General features: G+C 40.7%; 1 protein-coding gene across 5 annotated transcripts in view; it reads right to left on the bottom strand.

The window, feature by feature from the left end:
• The window catches only part of yrk (Yes-related kinase), a 24,826-nt gene extending 5,623 nt beyond the window's left edge, over window positions 1-19,203 (bottom strand). For 2 of the 5 annotated variants that reach the window (XM_042076713.1, XM_042076712.1), the window contains exons 1-7: window positions 18,831-19,198; window positions 4,863-4,906; window positions 3,516-3,752; window positions 3,219-3,321; window positions 2,495-2,593; window positions 2,150-2,253; window positions 1,713-1,862 (exon numbers count right to left, since the gene is read on the bottom strand). In XM_042076713.1, the coding sequence (XP_041932647.1) occupies window positions 1,713-1,862; window positions 2,150-2,253; window positions 2,495-2,593; window positions 3,219-3,321; window positions 3,516-3,750 (691 nt within the window). In that variant the 5' untranslated portion in view covers window positions 3,751-3,752; window positions 4,863-4,906; window positions 18,831-19,198. Of the gene's footprint in view, window positions 1-134; window positions 300-1,712; window positions 1,863-2,149; window positions 2,254-2,494; window positions 2,594-3,218; window positions 3,322-3,515; window positions 3,753-4,862; window positions 4,907-10,298; window positions 10,310-18,830 lie in introns of those variants that run through there. The other 3 variants (XM_042076709.1, XM_042076710.1, XM_042076711.1) reach the window with 3 other exon arrangements.
• Window positions 19,204-20,151: the final 948 nt, after the last annotated feature.

The raw sequence follows: 20,151 nt of genomic DNA on the forward strand, positions 1-20,151 counted from the left end.
GTCTGACATCCAAGACTGAGGGCTTTAGGTCTTTGGAGTCTCTTTCCCTCCATACAGACTAGTGCTCCCCAGAAGAATGTGTCTCTGGGAATGTGGTTCCAGCAGAAACACATCTCTCTCTGACTGGTTCCTACCCATCCACACTTCTCCAAATTGTCCATTCCCCAGCTTCTTCATAAGCTGGAGTGACTCGCGTGGGATCTCCCATACATCTTTAGTCTTCACTGAAAGGTCAGCCAGCTTAGGCATGCCCCGCCTACAGCTGCCCATTAGACGACAGCAAAGCCCTGCAGCTCGTTCTGAGAGCAGCGGTTGGAACGCAACGGCAGTCAACGAGTGAGAGGGTTGAGAGACAAAGACAACAGATATAAACATAAACTTCATACACAACTTTGTACTCATGTCAATTATTGAGCACATGTAAAAAAAGAAATATAACGTTTCAGACAGAAATAATAAAGACAGACAGAAATGTTCATAATTTCATTTTCACACTTTCAAAACCATATCTGCTTTTTAAAAACTTCACAGTGTGCTTTACCAACATCCCAACAGTTAAGCTTTTATGCAGAATGTGCTACAACACTTCAGACCTCACAAAAGTGTGAAAGCTCATGTTCCCTTGACTACAACAAATGCTTTCATACCAAAACTACTGTGTAACTCATGCAATGAACTACCAGTAAAACTATTGGCGCAATGAAAAGTCCATACACTTTTTTGTCGCATCCTAAATTTTTGCATAGAAAAGTGTTTCATTACAAAAAATAGAAAGTACTACACCTCTTTACAGTATATGGGCACTATTATGACAGTCTAAAGCGCATGGTCACTAGTCAAAAGCTTATTCAAATTTGGTAGGATGTCCAGTCCACATTGGGAGTGTTTTTGTTATCAACCGTCGGGCGCATGGCGCAACAAGGTGTTCCTAGGTTTCTTAATCAGTCATGGGTGTGTTTGGGGCGTAACATCATTTAGCCAATGAGAATGACATCTGTCATTCCCTTTAACAGCGTGAAGCGCGTCGTCAAAGAATGCATCGGCATTTTGACAGTCAGCGGCGCATTTGAAGGAGTCTGCTTGCAAGACCATATGGAACGTATTAACGAAGGATACGTATTAACATTTGGAGTTGATCACAGTAAACCCACTACAGCTAACTAGACTACACTAAGTATCCATAGTTTGGTTCACATAGTCTTTTGACGTAAATAATGTTCATTTATTTTTAAAATGTGACCGCACTGTGATCACCACACTGACATGGCTCGCTCTGTAGTTGTGTGTGCTGAATAGTTTGTGTAGATCTAGTTCATCTCTGTGCATGCATTTTGAAAATGTGTTTTTGTAAGACCATGGGCACTAATTGGAATGATTGGCAAAGTGCAAAGTCTACTTAAGCTAATTTAATAACTAGCCAAAATTAATTTGCTAATTTAACACCATGGGCAAGACCTTTACAGCAAGCATTAATGAACTAGCTCAATGCTCCCACATAACACATGATAGCTATAGTTCATGCAGGAGAACTTTGCTTTGTTGATAAACTTTGCACTTTGCCTTCTATTTAAATGAGAGCGTGTGTGTGTGTGTGTGTGTGTGTGTGTGTGTGTGTGTGTGTGTGTGTGTGTGTGTGTGTGCGAGTGTGTGAGTCTGCGCATAGTGTGTGAGTCTGTTTGTAGTGTGTGTGAGAATGTCTGCGTTGGTCTCACCTGTATAATGCTCTACAAGCTGCTGAACTGTGTCAAACTGTGTACGTGTTGTGATGTAATATCCACCATTGTCCAGTTTTCTAATCTTATAGTGCTTGACATGATCTCCCTTTCCATCGTCCCAGTCACGGATGGACAGTGAGTATGCTCCTGAGAGAGAGAGAGAGCGACAGAAAGAGAGATTGGAAACAAACCTGAACTGTGTGTGTGTGTGTGTGTCTGTGTGTGTCTGTGTGTGTGTTTGTGTGTGTGTGTGTGTGTGTGTGTGTGTGTGTGTGTGTGTGTGTGTGTGTGTGTGTGTGTGTGTGAGTGAGGTAGGTAATGGTATGGTCCCTAATCGGTTTGAATCTTTTGGTAATACCTATCCAGCATGGCAAAAATAAAACCTGAAAATCCTGAAAGTGTTTAGAGTAGAGGAAAGAGGACCTTAGTCCTACCTTTTGTGGTCTCACTTTCACGTATGAGAAAAGTTCCTCTTGGGTTATTGGCACTAAGCAACTGGCGCTCTGCATCCTTACGACCCATCTTGCCAAAATACCATCTACAAGAAAGCATCCATAAAATTGTCAACAAACAAAAATGTCAATAAACAAAAAATAAAAAAATCTCCATTTGAGAAAAGTGTCATACAGTAAACATTAAACACATGAGTCCAACTACAAATACCAAATACTATTTTTATTCTGAGAAAAAGAAGGATTTAAAACTTAACCGGTTTTATGCTGGGCAAATTCAAAATTTGAACTTGTATGTTGCTAAATGTTTGTGTGGGCATTTCTTACTCTTCTGCTTGTATAGAGTCCACTGGAGCGACATAGTTGCTTGGAATGTACCCAGAATTCCCTGTGTCCAAAGAACGGGCCTCCCACCAGTCACCTTCGCTGGAGGAAGAAACACAAAATAATATATAAATATAATATAGTATACAATATATAAATATAATATGAACCATTACCACACAGTGTTTGCCAGTTTATTAGGAGCACTGAGCTAAAACTAATGCAATCTAACACATCAGTCCTGCCCTAGATCCTAGCTTCATGAAGATTACAATATTCAGTATTTTGCAAGCTACTTCTCTTGAACTGTTTAATACTACTAAGCTTCACATTATAACACTTATGAAGGGTGATTTATTGCAGCTCTGTTGTATTAATGAAGGCATTCATTTTTGTTATAAACTGGAAACTGAGTGTACACTATACTATAATATACACATGTACTGTTCATATACAGATATGTACATTCAGGCCACTTTGCTACAAACATCTTTATTATTATTAGGTAGGATCACCCTGGCCCTAAGAAATGTTCCAGAAATATTCTGTGGAGGTTTTGTTATGTGTAGACAAGGCAGTATCATGCATCAGATATGATGGCTGTAAATCTATAAATTCACAACTTAGTAGTGGTGGGATGCATATATAGGTACACTGAACTCACTCACTGTGATGTTAGTGGAACTAGTTTGAGATACTGAAATAACGTTACTTAAAAGTAACTCACGTGTTGTTAATAATATGGAATTTCTCTCCTTTGAGAAATGAGAGATCGTCCTCGGTTCGGGCTTCATAGTCATAGAGTGCTATGAAGAGAGTCACACCCCCACCTGCACACACAGACACACAGACACACAGACACAGACACAGACACAGACACACACACACACACACACACACACACACACATACACACACACATAAAAAAGCTAAGGAACAGTGTGAAGACCTGCACACAAAGTATGCAGAATTGATAAGTCCAAGTGCAACACACACACACACACACACACACACAAACACACACCTGTGATGGCAGTGCCGCGCTGCGGGCACATGCTGTTGGGGAAACCTGTTCCAGGGCTGATGGGCTGTGTAGAGCCCATGGGGAAGTTGTTGAAGTTGGGGATGAGCTCTGCCCCTTTGTTCTGGATTGGATCGGGGGAGTAATGGGGCTTGGGGCCCACCCCTCCACTGCTTGGGTCGCATGGTGATGGGTCCACTACTTTTTCCTTCCGCTGCTTACAGTATGCACAGCCCATTACTATGGAAACACACAATACAGTATGCCCAGCCCGTTACTATAGAAACACACAATACAGTATGCACAGCCCGTTACTATAGAAACACACAATACAGTATGCACAGCCCGTTACTATAGAAACACACAATACAGTATGCACAGCCCATTACTATGGAAACACACAAAATAGTCAATGCAGGAATCCAGACAGTTAAAGCTGGTAAAAGCTGTATGTTTCTGTTGCCAGGCGCGCCTGCAGGTGTACGTCCGTACGCACTGTGCGTACCATCACTCAACAACGAGAGGAAATGTACCTTGTGTGTGTATATTCACACCATATTGGCCTACCATACCTTTCCAACTATGCACAGTATCCCATTAGTTGCATGCCATCAGGCTATTTACAATTTTTTATTAAGTAAAGTTAAGTGAACACTTATCAAAATTAACGCGCACACAAGTTTGAGCAGGAGAGAATACGCACGCAGGCACGCATAGGCTACTTGTTTTCTTTTACTCGGCTTTCTATATGGTTATCAGCACACAATGTTGAGCTAATTCACTAACTCAATACTCATCATGGATATCACAAGTTTAAACAACGAAAACAGAAAGGATGGAGGCAACAAAGCTAGAGGAGCTATTCAAGATGGGCAAGAACAAGGTTGGCTAAGCAATTGGTGTGCTTGTCAGAACGACTGCATTACAGCTGTTTAAAGCCAGACGTTACAGTAGCTATAACACAACTAAAGGTAGCTTTAGCCTGTATAGGGATGTATAAAGTTGCCCAAATGAATAGGTAATTGTAGACGTTGTTGTTGCATTATTGCATGTGGATGTTGTTATGCTATGTATGCACAAACCTAAACCTTTTTTCGGGGGGGGGGGTGATGGGTGTGCGTACCATAGCATTAATTCCTGCAGACGCCCCTGTCTGTTGCTGTATCTGAGTGGCTATTTATCTATGAGTGTTTGGTCATTCAGACATCATGAATGCTGAACTTCCTATACCTAAGACTACATATTCTCCAACAATTGGTTCACATGAGTCAAGGTATGAAAAACTATGGTAGTCCTGAAGAAAGTTGCATCAAACTAAAGGTCATAAGAGGCCGTGTATGGCATTCTAACCTTAATTATTGTGGTCATCTGCCCTTCCACGTCCTGAGACACAGCTAAAGAGACAGAAATATAGAAAGGGAGAGAGAATAAGGGTCAGGCATGTATAAATGATGTTGTAACAGAGATATTAAGCTGTGGCATGGAAATGGAGGATTTACAAGAATGTTAGCGATGTACAAAGCAAAACAGACAAGGAGATGGAGATGTATTAATTAATGATTATAATGACCTACAGTTAAAAGGAAACTCTCACTCTAACTCTTTCTGTCTATCCATCTCCCTGATTCTTTCTTTATCTCTCTCTCTCTCTCTCTCTCTCAGACACAGTCACACATGGAATCACATTTCATTAGAAAATAATATATACCCATATCATGTTCATTAGTGCTCTTCTTCATCAAATTCATCCATTCATTCATTCAACCTTTATTTTTGGAGGTTCATTGAGGATAATCCTCATTTTAAGTGAAGCCAAATACATTTCACTGTTTAAATTAATTGAAGTGAACAAAGAGGTTCAACATCACACTTCAACAATGACCAACTGTGTTAAAGACAAACACAACATTACAGCTTTGACTAAAATACATTTTATCATCAACTTGTTGATGTTTGTCACCAGACTGTCAACAGGTGTTCCTATGACTGGGTGGAGCGCAAAGGCAGGAGAACGTCTTCCTCACACCCTGAAACGAATTGTGTCATACCATGTTCAAACACTAGAAGGCAGCTATCACTCATAAAGTGTAGTACACATCACCCACATTTTGGAAAACAGAAAGAAAGATTAATGAAGTAAAGAAACAGAAGTTAACAGCTAGAAGAGGAAGGTATTAGTGAAACAACAGGCTATGGCTCAACATTGTTCCTAAATTCACTGAACAAACAAACCTAACAGACAACTTCCAATTTTGGTGGACCGCCAGCTGTTGATAACACCTAGAATAACTGGATATATATGTCACACCTGACTCTGTGCAATATTGACCACCGAGCACGGGTGAATCTCTTGCGTATAATCATGTACTCTGTGTCAAAGAACTGACTAAACAAAAAGATGGACTGAGAACCTACAAAGGACACTGGATGTGAAAGACCCTGTGAAAGAGTTTACAGTTATGTTGACCACCAGTCTATCACCAGGCTCTACCACCACACTTTCCCACCACACATTGCATTTACACTAGGAGTGCTATTAGCCACAGTGATTATGCTACCATACATGTAAACTTTTATGGATTAAAAGTGTGAAGTAAGTATAAGTATAAGTATATATACTGTTTTGATCTCGTGAGGGAAATTTGGTCTCTGCATTTATCCCAATCCGTGAATTAGTGAAACACACTCAGCACACAGTGAGGTGAAGCACACACTAATCCCGGCGCAGTGAGCTGCCTGCTACAACAGCGGCGCTCGGGGAGCAGTGAGGGGTTAGGTGCCTTGCTCAAGGGCACTTCAGCCGTGGCCTATGGGTGGGTTTCGAACCGGCAACCCTCCGGTTACAAGTCCGAAGTGCTAACCAGTAGGCCATGGCTGCCCCCACGTCTGCCCCAAGTCTGCACTTCTGTAAGTCTTCTGCAACATAAATTTCCTACTGTATTGTTTTAAGTTCCTCAAGGCTTCCCCTAAAAGGGAAAGGCTCCTGGAGTAGCCCTAGGGTCACTTGAGGCTCTCCTAATTCTATATGAAAATCTTATGGAACAGAATCTTGTTTCATATTGCATTGTGTGCTTTTCGTTTGGGGAGAATGATGATCAATGAACACAGGGACACACACCAAGAATGAGTGTGTTTGTGTGCTGAATGTTCTGAATGCTTGTGTTTCATGGGCAGCTTTGGAACAGAACTCATACACACTGTCAGCAGTGATGCCCTACACCCCCCCCACACACACACACACACCATCTACTGACAACAAATAAAATATGTATCCATTTTATCCAATTTATCCATTATGTATACAGCAGATTGTACAGATTTCTCCAGGAGGTTATACATGTGGATATCCGAAAGGGGTTTACATGTATGCAATACTTTCACAATATTTTGGCCAATGATACATTATTATGGATAGTCTGTATGAGACTGTATATATTTTCTGATACTGCAAGTATTATGATTCAATTCTATGATTTAAATCTGTGATACATTGAGATTCACTTACATTATTAAAGGTTGTATCAGCGATTGCGGGTAACGTCACTCATGTTGATGTTCAAACAAAACAGAGAGCTAGCTCGCTACTCCCTCCCCCTCCCTCCCGTACAATTGAAACTCTCCTAAACGCGCATCTCGTCGGTTTTTGGTTGGAACACTTTATTATGACCGCCGCGCAGCGAAGCGTCATATAGGTTTAGTCAGATTTTTTTTTTTTTTTTTTTTTTTCTTTTTCGCATGTCCAAATTTCCCTCAAGGATTCCTTGGACACTGTAAGACCGGGGTACACGAAACTTGGTGGGCATGTAACCCCACATGGATAGCATGGAACCTCCTGTTTCCGTTTTGATCTGTAGCCCCCCCGCTGGACTGGACCTGCCGAAAGGAGGGTAGGGCAGACACAGTTTTCTGTGAATATCTCGAGAACCGTAGGGTTTAGGAGGACCATTTTTTTTTGTATGTTGATCTCAAAGGGCCATGTCAACCCATTCCATAACCACTCATTTCATGTATAGCGCCACCTAGTTAAACACAAAAAAGTAAAAATTAGGTGTTGTAATCGCAGGTATCTGTGACCTAACATAGTCAAAACTTCACGAAATTGGAAGTGTAGGATCATTATTACACCCTCTGAATGCAAGCCAAGTTTCGTGGAATTCCGTTCATGGGGGGCCACACAATAAATTCATTTATGTTACTATACACCAACTGGCCTGTAGGTGGCCGGAGACAGTTTTCTGTGAATATCTCGAGAACCGTAGGGCCTAGGAGGTCCACCTTTTTTTTGTATGTTGGTCTTAAGGGGGCATGTCAACCTATCCCATTACCACTTATTTCATGTATAGCGCCACCTAGTTAAAAATTAAAAAGCAAAACATTAGGTGTTTTTATCACAATATCTCTGGCTGACATGGTCAAAACTGCACGAAATTGAAAGTGTAGGATCATTATGACATCCTCCTAATGCATGCCAAGTTTCGTGGACTTTCGTTCATGGGGGGCCTTACAATAAAATAATTTATGTGTACATTTAGTGACAGTACACCAACAAGGATTCCCGGGACACTGAAAGACCGGGGTACACGAAACCTGGTGGGCATGTAACCCCACATGGATAGCATGGAACCATCGCTTTTCGCTTTGATCTGTAGCCCCCCCGCTGGACTGGCCCCCCCGAATGGAGGGTAGGGCAGACACAGTTTTCTGTGAATATCTTGAGAACCGTAGGGCCTAGGATGACCAATTTTTTGCGTATGTTTGCCTCCAGGGGTCATGTAAACCCATTCCATATGCACACATGTGCATAAACAGATACACACGCACATACATTCACAGTAATCCTACGTATGACACATACTCACACAGTAGACATATATACACATGCATGCACATGCACACACACAGGCACATAAACAGGCAAACACACACATGCACGCACACACACCCACACCCACACACACATAAACATAAACATGTACACGCACACATGCACACAATTCAAGAATTTCTCAGAATTATGAACAGGCAAGATGGGGGTGGGGTTGTATAAAATGTATATTACATGTGAAATCTATGAACTAATCATGTTTTGGTACTTGTTGTCTAGCAGACACCAGTGAGAATTGAGTGTGCATAATGCAATTCAGTGAGACAGTTAGAATCATATATGCCTTTCAGCATGACTTATTTTTGTGGAAAACATGTGCTGGACTGGGCGGCGGTCATATTTTGTACCGCTCTGCGGTACATCTAGTTTTGCCTTTGAGTGGTTGCTAACACTTGTTGGTAGCTATTGTTTATGTGTACAGATCTCGGAGCCTAGGCTGCCTACAGAGACACGTTTTTGACAGCCTGCTTATGGGGCAGACAGCTAGTGGATCGTTAGGAAAGATTAGATGAATGTGTTCATTTATGTTTGGGCCTTTTTTGGGTCTGAAATCGCTGATACAACCTTTAAATCATAACATTAGGAAGTCATTAGGAAATCAACACACTCTGACTCTGAACCTCCAAAACTTAAGTAACTGGTGTTTACACAGGACTATTGAATGATGCCAGCACTGATGCAATATTTTGAAATCTGCATATTGAGCAATTATCATTAATGTGACAGTTTATGAAGCATTGCTTTTGCCCTGGGGTTGGGATTTATCCATTTGGGTTCCAGGAGACCCTTTTAACATAATGTCTCATCTCTCTAATAATATCTGCACGTACAGACACAGACGAGTCTAGCATCAAGAGTCTAGTCTAGAGTGTTGAAAGGAAATGATGTAGCATTTTTTAAGGAGCTGTTCTTATACTTGAACTCACATGACATCGGCCATAACTGTCTCCTTGTGATCTTTGCTGAGTCCAATAGAGTACAACTGAGCACACTCTTAGTTTCACTTTTTGAGCACCCTGACCTTTATATTTCGTTTCAAGCCGTTATTATTATTGATCTCTGTCTCTTCCTGTCTCCTGTACCACATACCACACAAACTGATGCATTTCAATGTCATTCCCACTAAATTCCAGACTATGTAGCTGCAAGTTTGTCTGCATAAACAGTATTACAATATTGCATTTTGGGTCAGCCATAATTCTATTTCTGCAAATGACCCCAAAACACCATTTGTATCATTGTATCAAACCACATACACAACCGCGGACACCACCTCCCACTCACCCATCCACCCCCACACACACACACACACACACAGGAGACACAGAGAGAGAGCGAGAGAGAGAGAGAGAGAAATACACCACGCATTTCCCGCTCTCTGTTGTCCAGTCTCTATCTCTCCCTGCATCAGCACAGCTACAGGAAATCAGCTCTGCCAGCTTCCTGTCCACCCCTGAAAAGACTCCCCCCTCTTTTCCTGTTAGGCGAGGACACAGTCCAGCTGCATTGTGCTGACCAACTCCCCCCCCCCCACACACACACACACACACACACACAGAGACACACACACACACATACTGTATACACACACATACAGAGAGAGAGAGAGAGAAAGAGAGAGAGAAAGAAAGACAAACATAAACACACTCAGGCATACACATTGATGTATATGTACATGTCTCCTCTTCAGTATAATCTTATCTCTAACTGGTTCTCTCTCTCTCTCCTACTTCTGTCCACCACTTTGTTTTTTTCTCTGGTTGACAGTGAACCCCTTATAAAACAAAAGGGGAAACTATAAACACACACTCAAAACCCTCTCTTGTCTGTCACACACACACACACACACACACACACACACACACACACACACACACACACACACACACACACACACACACACACATCTGTTCATCTTAAATAACATGCTGAAACTTCTTCACTTTACGTGGGAGGTTCACTGACTTATGGTCAAGCAGAAGCAGCTTACCAAAGGCCTTTGAACTGAAGGCCAAACTACTGATGGACAGCAGCACAACTTTCAAGATCTTCAATGAGGAAGTTTCACAGGCTACTTTTGAACACACACTTGTGACAGTTTAAATGTGCTACGAAAAGCATCTCCCTGATTGCAACAATATTAATGTTATTGTTTTGCAAATAACTGAAAAGTGAATACAATAGCTCAATCAATCCAACAGTGTCATTAAAACGATCATATCTTGAACTAAACATTGTGTGTGTGTGTGTGTCTGTCTGTGTGTCTGTGTGTATGTGGAGACTTTTCAGTGGTTGTAGATGAAAATAAAGAGTGATGAGTCTATTTACCAGTTTAGACTTCCTCTCTGTCAAACCACAGCAGTGTGACAACTAAGAGAGAGAATACATACATGAATGCACAAACAAGCTATAAAGCACTTCCACACACAAGAGCTGAGACTGTAGGGCCCGCCCTTTTCCTACCCAATCTTCCATAGATAAGGAACTCCCAGGAGGAAAGCAACACAGGACACCGAATACAGCAGCTCCAGCTTCCAAACATGCTATCACAAACACACCCACCCACATACACACAAACACAAACACAATCACACAAACACATACTCACACACACACACACACACACACACACACACACACACACACACACACAGGCTTTCCTTCCTATTTGACAAACCAATTTGATGAAATGTGTCACTAGTTAAAGCTAATCTCTATTTTGCCTAAATAGTTGCTAGGTTGTTTTGTACAGTATGTGATACATTCATGAAGGAAGTGTTGGAAGTGTGCTGTCTCCACCTTAGTTGTCTGGCAGTTCACACACTCTTCAATACTCTCTCTCTCTCTCTCTCTCTCTCTCTCGCTCTCTCTCTCTCTCTCTCTCTCTCCATCCTTTCTCATTTTCCATCCTTTACCAGGAAACTGCCAACAGGAAGAGAAGTGTGTGTGGCTCTGAAGTGATAGGATACTGAGAGAGCCGACACACTAACATCCTCTTGCTCACACAGTCTCGCACATCTGCGCTCAACTCGCCAAACATTTTTCCTTCATTTATACAGTCCTGCCAAAGACTACTATTTTGTGATTCAAAATCTCTAAAAGTTTAAACAAGGAATCAAAATTACAAGGAAGAAATTTACTTGGGAATTAGTGCCAGGTATAATATTATGTATTTGGATGTCAATTTACTATTCTTTACAATTTCACTTTCCAGTTCACCCTGTAATATAATGTCCGGCGTTCTATACATTATCCCTTACATAAATCGTTACATTTCTCGTTGCTGTGCTTTTATTTTATGAAATCTTGTCAGATAATAGTAACCGTTTTAGAAAAGCAATAAGCCACTCGAGTCCATAGGTTACACTGATTTTACAACAGCTAAACAGCTACAACAGCTCCACTTGCGCCTCGTGCCTAACAACGCCCCTTAACAAAAAAAAAGGTGAATTAATTTGTCAACGTTTCGTGGCTTCTGTTGAGAAACAAATAGCTTGCCACACCAATTGCAAGAGCTTGAAAGTGTCACATGTTGCATATCAACATATTACTTTCACTCCTACTTTCTGCGGTCAATTGTAAGATACTGTATATCTGACCTCCGAACGTTATCTGGTTCTCATGTCTCTGACTTTAGAGTTCCTTCAGAATGATATCATGCATTCTTTTTTATTTTATTAATAAAAACTCATGACAAAAGAGAAATGAAGCATTAGTTATGATCACTACAAAGACCAATAATAAAACATGTTATTATTGAAGAGTAAACACTAATCATTTAATTAACCCTTGTAAGGTTTTTGTTAATATTTTTGTTACACAGCCAATGTTCCCGGGTCTGGTGGACGCCCACTTTATTAGGCTTTTAAATCAATACAGCCATGACTTTAGCTCAATTACCAATAATACAGACATCATCTATGGTTCATATTTGCCATTCACCCCTATGAAATCACATTTATGATCAAATTTTGTTTTTTTGTGAGAAAATTAGGAAATTCCATTATAAAAGGTAAAAATAATAGAAACAAGATTTTTTATCATTATTGGTGATTATTTCTTAGAACTTAATCAGAGCAGGTGAAAGTGCTTGAAATGTAACAATTTTGTAACTTTGTGTGGGAATAGCAGGTGCAGAATTTCCACACACAGACACCTACACTCAAGACATGCACACATACGGACGCACAGGCAGACACACAGAGACACACACACACACACAGGCCCAGTTAGGAAGAGGACACAGTTAAGGAACATAGCACCTACAATTATTACATTCGGGTCTAGTAGACCTAAACACCTCCTATGTAATGGTTATGTGTAGGGAGGGGGGTGGTGTGTACCATATGCAGTCATGGAAAATAAGTTATTTTTCTATGTTCTTCAGTTCGAGTTTGAGCTAGGAAAAATAATAAATAGCATATTTCTTCTCTTAGCAAACATTGAAAACGGGTCCCACAGACCTGAACACCTTATGAGGGTTAAAAAACATTAGGTAAACATTATGTTGTGTTTGATTTGGCAACTTAAACTTTATTTTATTTTAACATGTATTTAAAATTCTTTAGCTATTTGAAGAAACATTTTAATTGGTTATTTAACTTAATCAACTTTAAATATATTAGCTGAACTTTCACAACATTGTTATCATTACAATACAAACTCCTTTGAGAATCCTTGAATGCTTGAATAGGCTGCTCTCCTTTTTAAAGAATTAAAATCCAAGACTCTCACAGAACAATTTTATACTAGATTTAAACATCCTCTAGTAGGAAGCTTCTATACACAAATCTTGCCCCCGCAGCATGACAAAGCCAGAAATATCGATACAAGCAAGACAGTTTATTCCTCACTGCTCCATTAGAGCTCCTAAATATTTGCAATATATCCCATTCTGTTGGAAAAATGGTTCTACTCAATTCTGCTGCCTTACTAGCCTGGCTAGCGCCACCACTTCTCAATGAGACGTGGTCTGGGAACCAAACGTTAATTTTCTCGTATTTGAAAAAAATGCCCAGATCCGTTTATTGGGTGCCACGGATGTCTATCAAATGCGTCTGTGCATAGCTCATCATCGTCTTGCTTTCCCCCTTGTTCTGTGATTGGTCCCCTATCTCAGGCGAAAATTTGCTCCATGGTCTCCAGGCTGCCTTAGCAGCGTGAATCAAATCGCGCACAAGGCAGCATGGGAACACCCAGGCTACTGCCTTACATGGTATCATGCTCATTAAATACTGCCACTGATTGTGAGTGTTTTATTCTATTGAGTGTTTTATTTGTTTTAGAGTTTCAGCTATAAGCAAAACAATTTTGTCCACAAATATTTTGATAGAAAGAATATGTTGCGGTCAAAACTGTGTAACAAACGATAACTGAACATCTCTATATGTGGAAATTCTTGTCATATCTAATCAAAATAGATATTTTAATATTCGAAGATTTTTTCATTGTTTTATTTATTGTTTAAACTGTGATTTGTTAGGTCCGCTTCATATACGTATACATTGGAATACACATCCCTTTCTCTTTGGGCACAGGAAGAGATGAATACAACTGTAACCCAACTAATGTCTTTGGTTAAATATTTAAATTACACTATATTTAAAATAGTGATCAGTGCTATAATGTCCTAATAAAGTCCTGACAAAATTATTAATACACTGCGGGTGTCACGCATGCGGAACAATTAGTGCCCCCCACCTCCCCCCAGCATTCTAAATCAATTGTATGCACCATATTACTATGTAGCACAGTAATATTATACACCATTTGAAAGCTTGGACTCTTGGGAATCCATATATGACAACCTTTTTCATGTATATTCTGTATAGCGCTTTAGATTTTCAGATTAATCTTACTATGTCTCAATTAAATTTGATCAAAAATGCCCTCCTCCCCCTTCTCCACCTTTGGTGCTTCCCTACTTTCTAGCTGCAGTGTATATCCCATAGCAATAAGTAGATGCAGCATATTGGGTATTGAAATATTTACAGGAATCCCTAGAAATTGAACATTCATGTTGTTTTATCCAATATCAGTTGTGCAGATGTATACTGTAGTCCCATTTTATTCACATCCATTGAACCAACAAGGAAAATGCAAAAATAGAGACTTTCGTGTAATCATTCCATATTTTGTGTAGTCATTCTATATCAGAACCCCTGAAATACATTCCCAAATAGTCTACAAGAAACCTCAAAGTGTTACATTTCATTTGATACCATGATTATGCTTCTACATAAGGTTTCCACACAGGTTTCCACATAGTAGGCCTTTTATCGTCAGTATGCATTTTGGGTAACCAAAAGTCCTGGGGAGTTTCCATAGGGCATTTTACAAAACGCATGAGCATACCTTGGCAAATAATGTCTAAAGTACTCATATTTTATTCTATATTGATCTACTTTGAGATACAGATTCACAAGACCTGGTAGTGGGCCTCAGTTGTGTTTCCAAGACAAAATAAATGACCAAGAGGGCAGAATGTGGTCATTTCCAGAGATGTACAAAACTGCCTAAACTCATCTAAAAAACTATCATTCTACCCTTTGCCACTCTCTGACAGTTCATCCCACACTCAATCTATTGGTATCAAAATAATCTACAAGGCCTCTGCTTTCAAAAGAGGTCAAGCATGTCAAAGTATGTGGAAACAGGGCCATTGTTAGTAGGCGGTGTGCAATTTCGAGCAAAAACTCAAAATAGGGGGGTAAGTGTAAAGATTTAAAAGTCTAGGTGAGCAAATTTGAGATTGCCTTTTCAGTAAACTAGGTGACTACAATCCTTTTCTGTTTACTGCCCCACATTCATTTTATCTGGCAATGTAGCACTTTATAGTCTAATGATAAAAAACGCAGTGCTTGGACAGGCTTTGTGCTGTAAAGGGTAAATGTTGAGGGGATAGATGAATGTCAAAGAGGCGGGGGTGATCTAAATTATCAGCTACACAAAGTGCAGGTGACCCGGTGCTCGTTGCATTGCTGTAAAGCTTCACTCGCCACTCACAAACTACATTCATACGTTCACTCTCCCCTTAAGTTGTAATTCTGATCATTGTGCAATGTCAAAATCCGTGTGCGTACACAGTTATGTACATTGTCATCCTTTACCTACCAAGATACCAATAGAACAGAGAGAGAGAGAGAGAGTGTATATGTGTGTGTGTGTGTGTGTGTGTGTGTGTGTGTGTGTGTGTGTGTGTGTGTGTGTGTGTGTGAGAGTGAGTGTGTGTGTGAGAGAGAGAGAGAGAGAGAGGGAGAGAGAGACAGAGAGAGAACAATGGGAAAACACATCTTGGGAATAGGAAGTTAGGTGTCTGAGGCAGAAACTTCCTTTCAACAAATGATGTCAATTTCCTCTTCAGAGAGTGAGAGTAACGGGGAGTAAGGTCAAGAGAGAAGGGGGTGAAAGGAGAGAAAAAGAGAGAACGGGAAGAATGGGAATAAGAGTTTTTTCTTTAAAAGTATGTCTTAAATTACAAAAGAAAATCTGCCTACGTTTTTACAGTTTTTCAATTAGACCGTTAAGTTAGAGTGTTAACCTCGCACTTGAACAAAGTGCTAAATTAGAATGCGATGCCAGTCTGCTGCCAGAGGAAAGTATCAGGGTCAGAACCAATCAGGGACAGCGCAAGGTCTTTGCAGAAAGGGTGTCATTTCTAGGAAGTCTAGAGCCTCCCAGAGGTCTACAGATCTGCAAAGGCTCTCCGGTCAAGAACAGCTTTATTACAGACACACTATACTTGGTGTAGTGATGTGCATGTTACAGTAATTTCCTGTGTATTAGCCGCATTGTGTATAAGCCGCAGGACAGTGTTTTATGTAAGTTAAAAGAAACAAAACTATATTACCGGTAATACTATGTTATCTGCCCCCGTGTATTAACCTCATAGCTGAAGAAATTTTGCAAAATCAATGTATAAGCCGCGGCTAATAGTTGGGAAATTACGGTAGTGCATACATCATGAGCAATCATGGAAAATGAACTAGACCTGCTAGAAATAATAAATTCGGCCCTACATATACAATTGTGTGTACTGTATGTGGTGGACACCCTATACAAAATAGTGGGCTTCTTATTGGGATGCATTAAGCAACTTAAGCAAATCTCATTCAGACAAAAGAACATAAGTTGTACTTTACCTGTTAGCTTTGACAACAGCTTTTATTTGCTTTGATTTGGAGAGAACAATGCCAGCACAGTTCACATCCACCAATAGGCCTATTTATGAAATTCTTAATCCACAGCATGGCTAAACTGTCAGCCCAGTACATATTATCATATGACATTATTTGCGTCATTCTTTGTGTATTTGTAATCATGTTAACAACTTGTCGAGATGGTTTGTGACACATTCAACAATAATTATTTTGCAGTGTAAATGCAACTGTGTCCTAATGTGTCCCTGATGAAGAGACTACTACAGTAGTGGAAGTGATGTATAGGCACTAATGAAATCAACACACGTAATCAGCAATGTCTCTGGCTGTACACTTTGGACACAGCCATAAAAATGCTGAGGTGTCTCAGCTGTCCACAATATGATTTGATCATCCAAGATGCATCTTAAAACCAAGAGGGTCATAAGGGTTCTGATAGAGTCACTGTGAACAAGCGTGACTTACTGCCCTTTCAGCTTGGCACCCAAGGCAATCGCCTGCTTTGCCTCCTCTGCCCCCGGGGCAGAAAGTGGGTGAGGAGAAAACATAACACCACACACACACACACACACACACACACACACACACACACACACACACACACACACTGAGATAGACCTGCACCAATGTGACCACAATCTGGAGCCCTGATTGAATGACTGATACTCATTACTGTTGAGTTCTTTCCTGACTTCTCTTAAACACGAGCGTATGAAGTTGCACAATGTTGCACACTGAGCATGCATGAATGAAATCCTATAGCAGTTAACTGGTGCATTTGTTCTATCCTGCAGAAAGTGTGATAGGCTACAGTGTAAATGTCTGTCTCAGATCAAGTTAAACCAAATTAAGCAAAGCCGTTTATAAAGTGAGAAAACTTGACTCAGACCGAGTAAGCACAGTTGGTCATATTTTTTGGGCTTTGTAGATGTTTGCAAACATGGACATGCAGGACTTTATGCTCACTTCATGTTTCTCTAAACTACAACTGCTACATCAATCATTGGTGTATGTTACTGTGACTGATCTGAGTTTTGGTTTACACATCAAGACACATTACGCTGCTATGAACTTGTGTTCTCAGTACTTCTTTCATGAAGTACATTATTTCAGCATGAATAGGAGTTGCATTCTTTGAGGAGGCCTTATAACACAGTAAAGGTTCGGTCAAATAGATAAGAAATAAAGTTGCCATGAATACAGCGAATATCAGCAGAAGCAGTCGCCAAGGCCAAGCACTTTCAGGACATATGAATGCCAAGTCATCTGACAACTTTGCACCTCTCTGTCTAAACAAGTGTTAACAGCATCTTCAACCACTCACCATTTTCTGACATAACTTGTTACAGAAGAGACACCACACTATGGCTCAATGTGCTTAGGGTATTGAATAACATCAGTATATCGTCTATACACCAACTATACCAATGAGACTAAACTATTCAACAATCGATAACTAAAAAATTAATACAAAATGCCAATTCTCTCTCATGTGTACCATAAACACACACAACCCACACTCACCACACCCACTTCCTCCTCAATAGGGGTAAAGCCAGGAAGTGACCTTGTGAAGAAACACACAGACTGTCATTACTCTCTCCCCCACATAATCTTTTTTCATTCTATACTTCATCCAGTCGGTATAGCTCACAAATGTATATGACAACAAGGATTACAACCATATGTCCACGCATACACACAAGCGAGAGTACCCATACACTCATACACATGAAATACATTTACGCAAGACCAGCACGTATAACAGTTCACTGCGAAATAAAACCACTGTATTACACACACACGAACACACATACACACATACAGAGACACTGCAAGAGAGAGAGAGAGAGAGAGAGAGAGAGAGAGACTAAGTCCCCCAAACCACATCAAACATGTATGGCCTGACATACTGAGCAAACTGGGTCTTTCAAAAACACCTGTTTTTGGTGGCAGCATATAAAATATGACCTTTAAAATCTCGTGTGTTAATTACATCCTAATTCAAGCATGCCAGCCACATTTACTCTAAGAGATGTATTAGCAAGATCAGTTATCCCTGACAGTATAACAGGGATCTCCAAAACATGAAACACTCTTGCTGTATCTCTCTATTGCACATTTATCCCTCTCTCACTCTCAGACACACACACACATACATACACACACACTCACTCTCTCTCTCTCTCTCTCTCCCCCTCTCGCTCTCTCTCTCTCTCGCGCGCACACACACACACATACATACACACACACAAACACAGTAGGCTAACTCACCTGTTCACCGTTCCAAGCGACTGGGACCGGCTCCAGTGAAGACCAGCGCTTGAGACGGCCAGGGAAAGCGACAGAGTTTCGTTTCTGACGTGTGGGAAGCGACCGTAGCCTACTTGCTATGCCCGGAAGGGTTGAATTCTGCGCGCAACATAGGCCCTCCCCTCACAACTTCCCCTTGTCAACATTAGCGCTGAAGGGGACACCGAACTACAGCCAATGAAGTGAAATAGAAATGAAATCGAAGTATTACACTATTATCTGATTGCACGTATACTCTTAAAATGGTTTTGGTCTTAACAGACCCACACAATGTGAATCGTCAGAATTTCACATGTTACTGACACAAGAAAAATCGAGGCTTCTCGCCAAGTGCAAGTGATCGGTCTAATCAGGCTTGAACCTACCTCCCCAAATAAAATTAGTACAGGCTTAAGTGAAGTGAATGATCAGCAGCAATGAACATGTGCAGCTTAACGTAGGTCCACAGGAAGTTCATACTAACCTCAAACTGACTCACATCCATATTAATTGTTGTCACCATGTGTCTCTCTTCAGTGGCACAATGCCCACTGTCCTTGAGCTGGCACGTGCAGACCTTTCTGGGTTTTTTTTGTGCTGTTCTTTCCGTGACCTTCGGATGCCCTGTTAAACACTTTACAGTGCTTCGTTATCCTTGTCTCTGTATAGACAATTCAAGGATTCTTTAGTATTAATAAAAATGTCTAAAGAATGTAAGAATGTGGATAGCGCACTTTTCCCACGATCATAGTGTTCCCTCTAGCGACCACAATCGGAGGTGTCCTATTTTTGAATTTACATTTCATAAAACATAAAAGAAAACATACATTTAACAACTGACACATTCCTACGACTGTTAGTTATTCTTCAACCCAGTAAAATACAAACTACAAGATACTATTTTATATTTGAAATGCATCAGAAAGCCCATTTCTGGTTACAGTCAACAACCAAACCTTGAGAATAGAGATGACCCTGGCTATCTACAGCTACAAGTGTTACCAGTGTTCTTTGATGCTCCTTATGTGTGCTTTACAGAAAACCATCCAGTACAGCTTCAAAGGTAGGCTAACTGCCTACATGTTGCTTATAACAAGAATTCCACATACACTGCACAAACACACACACACACACACACACACATACACACACACACAAACACACACACACACACACAGCCATTCATGCACCAGTCAACCTTTCACTCCAGAAAGTCCCCACCTGGTGAAGGACCCCCTCTGCTGGCCCTGCCCCAGGTACCTCCTGCTGGACAGACACCTCTCAATTGCCTCTAAGCTCAGTT

Source organism: Alosa sapidissima, chromosome 21 (genome assembly GCF_018492685.1).
Source record: "Alosa sapidissima isolate fAloSap1 chromosome 21, fAloSap1.pri, whole genome shotgun sequence".
Classification (NCBI taxonomy): domain Eukaryota; kingdom Metazoa; phylum Chordata; class Actinopteri; order Clupeiformes; family Clupeidae; genus Alosa; species Alosa sapidissima.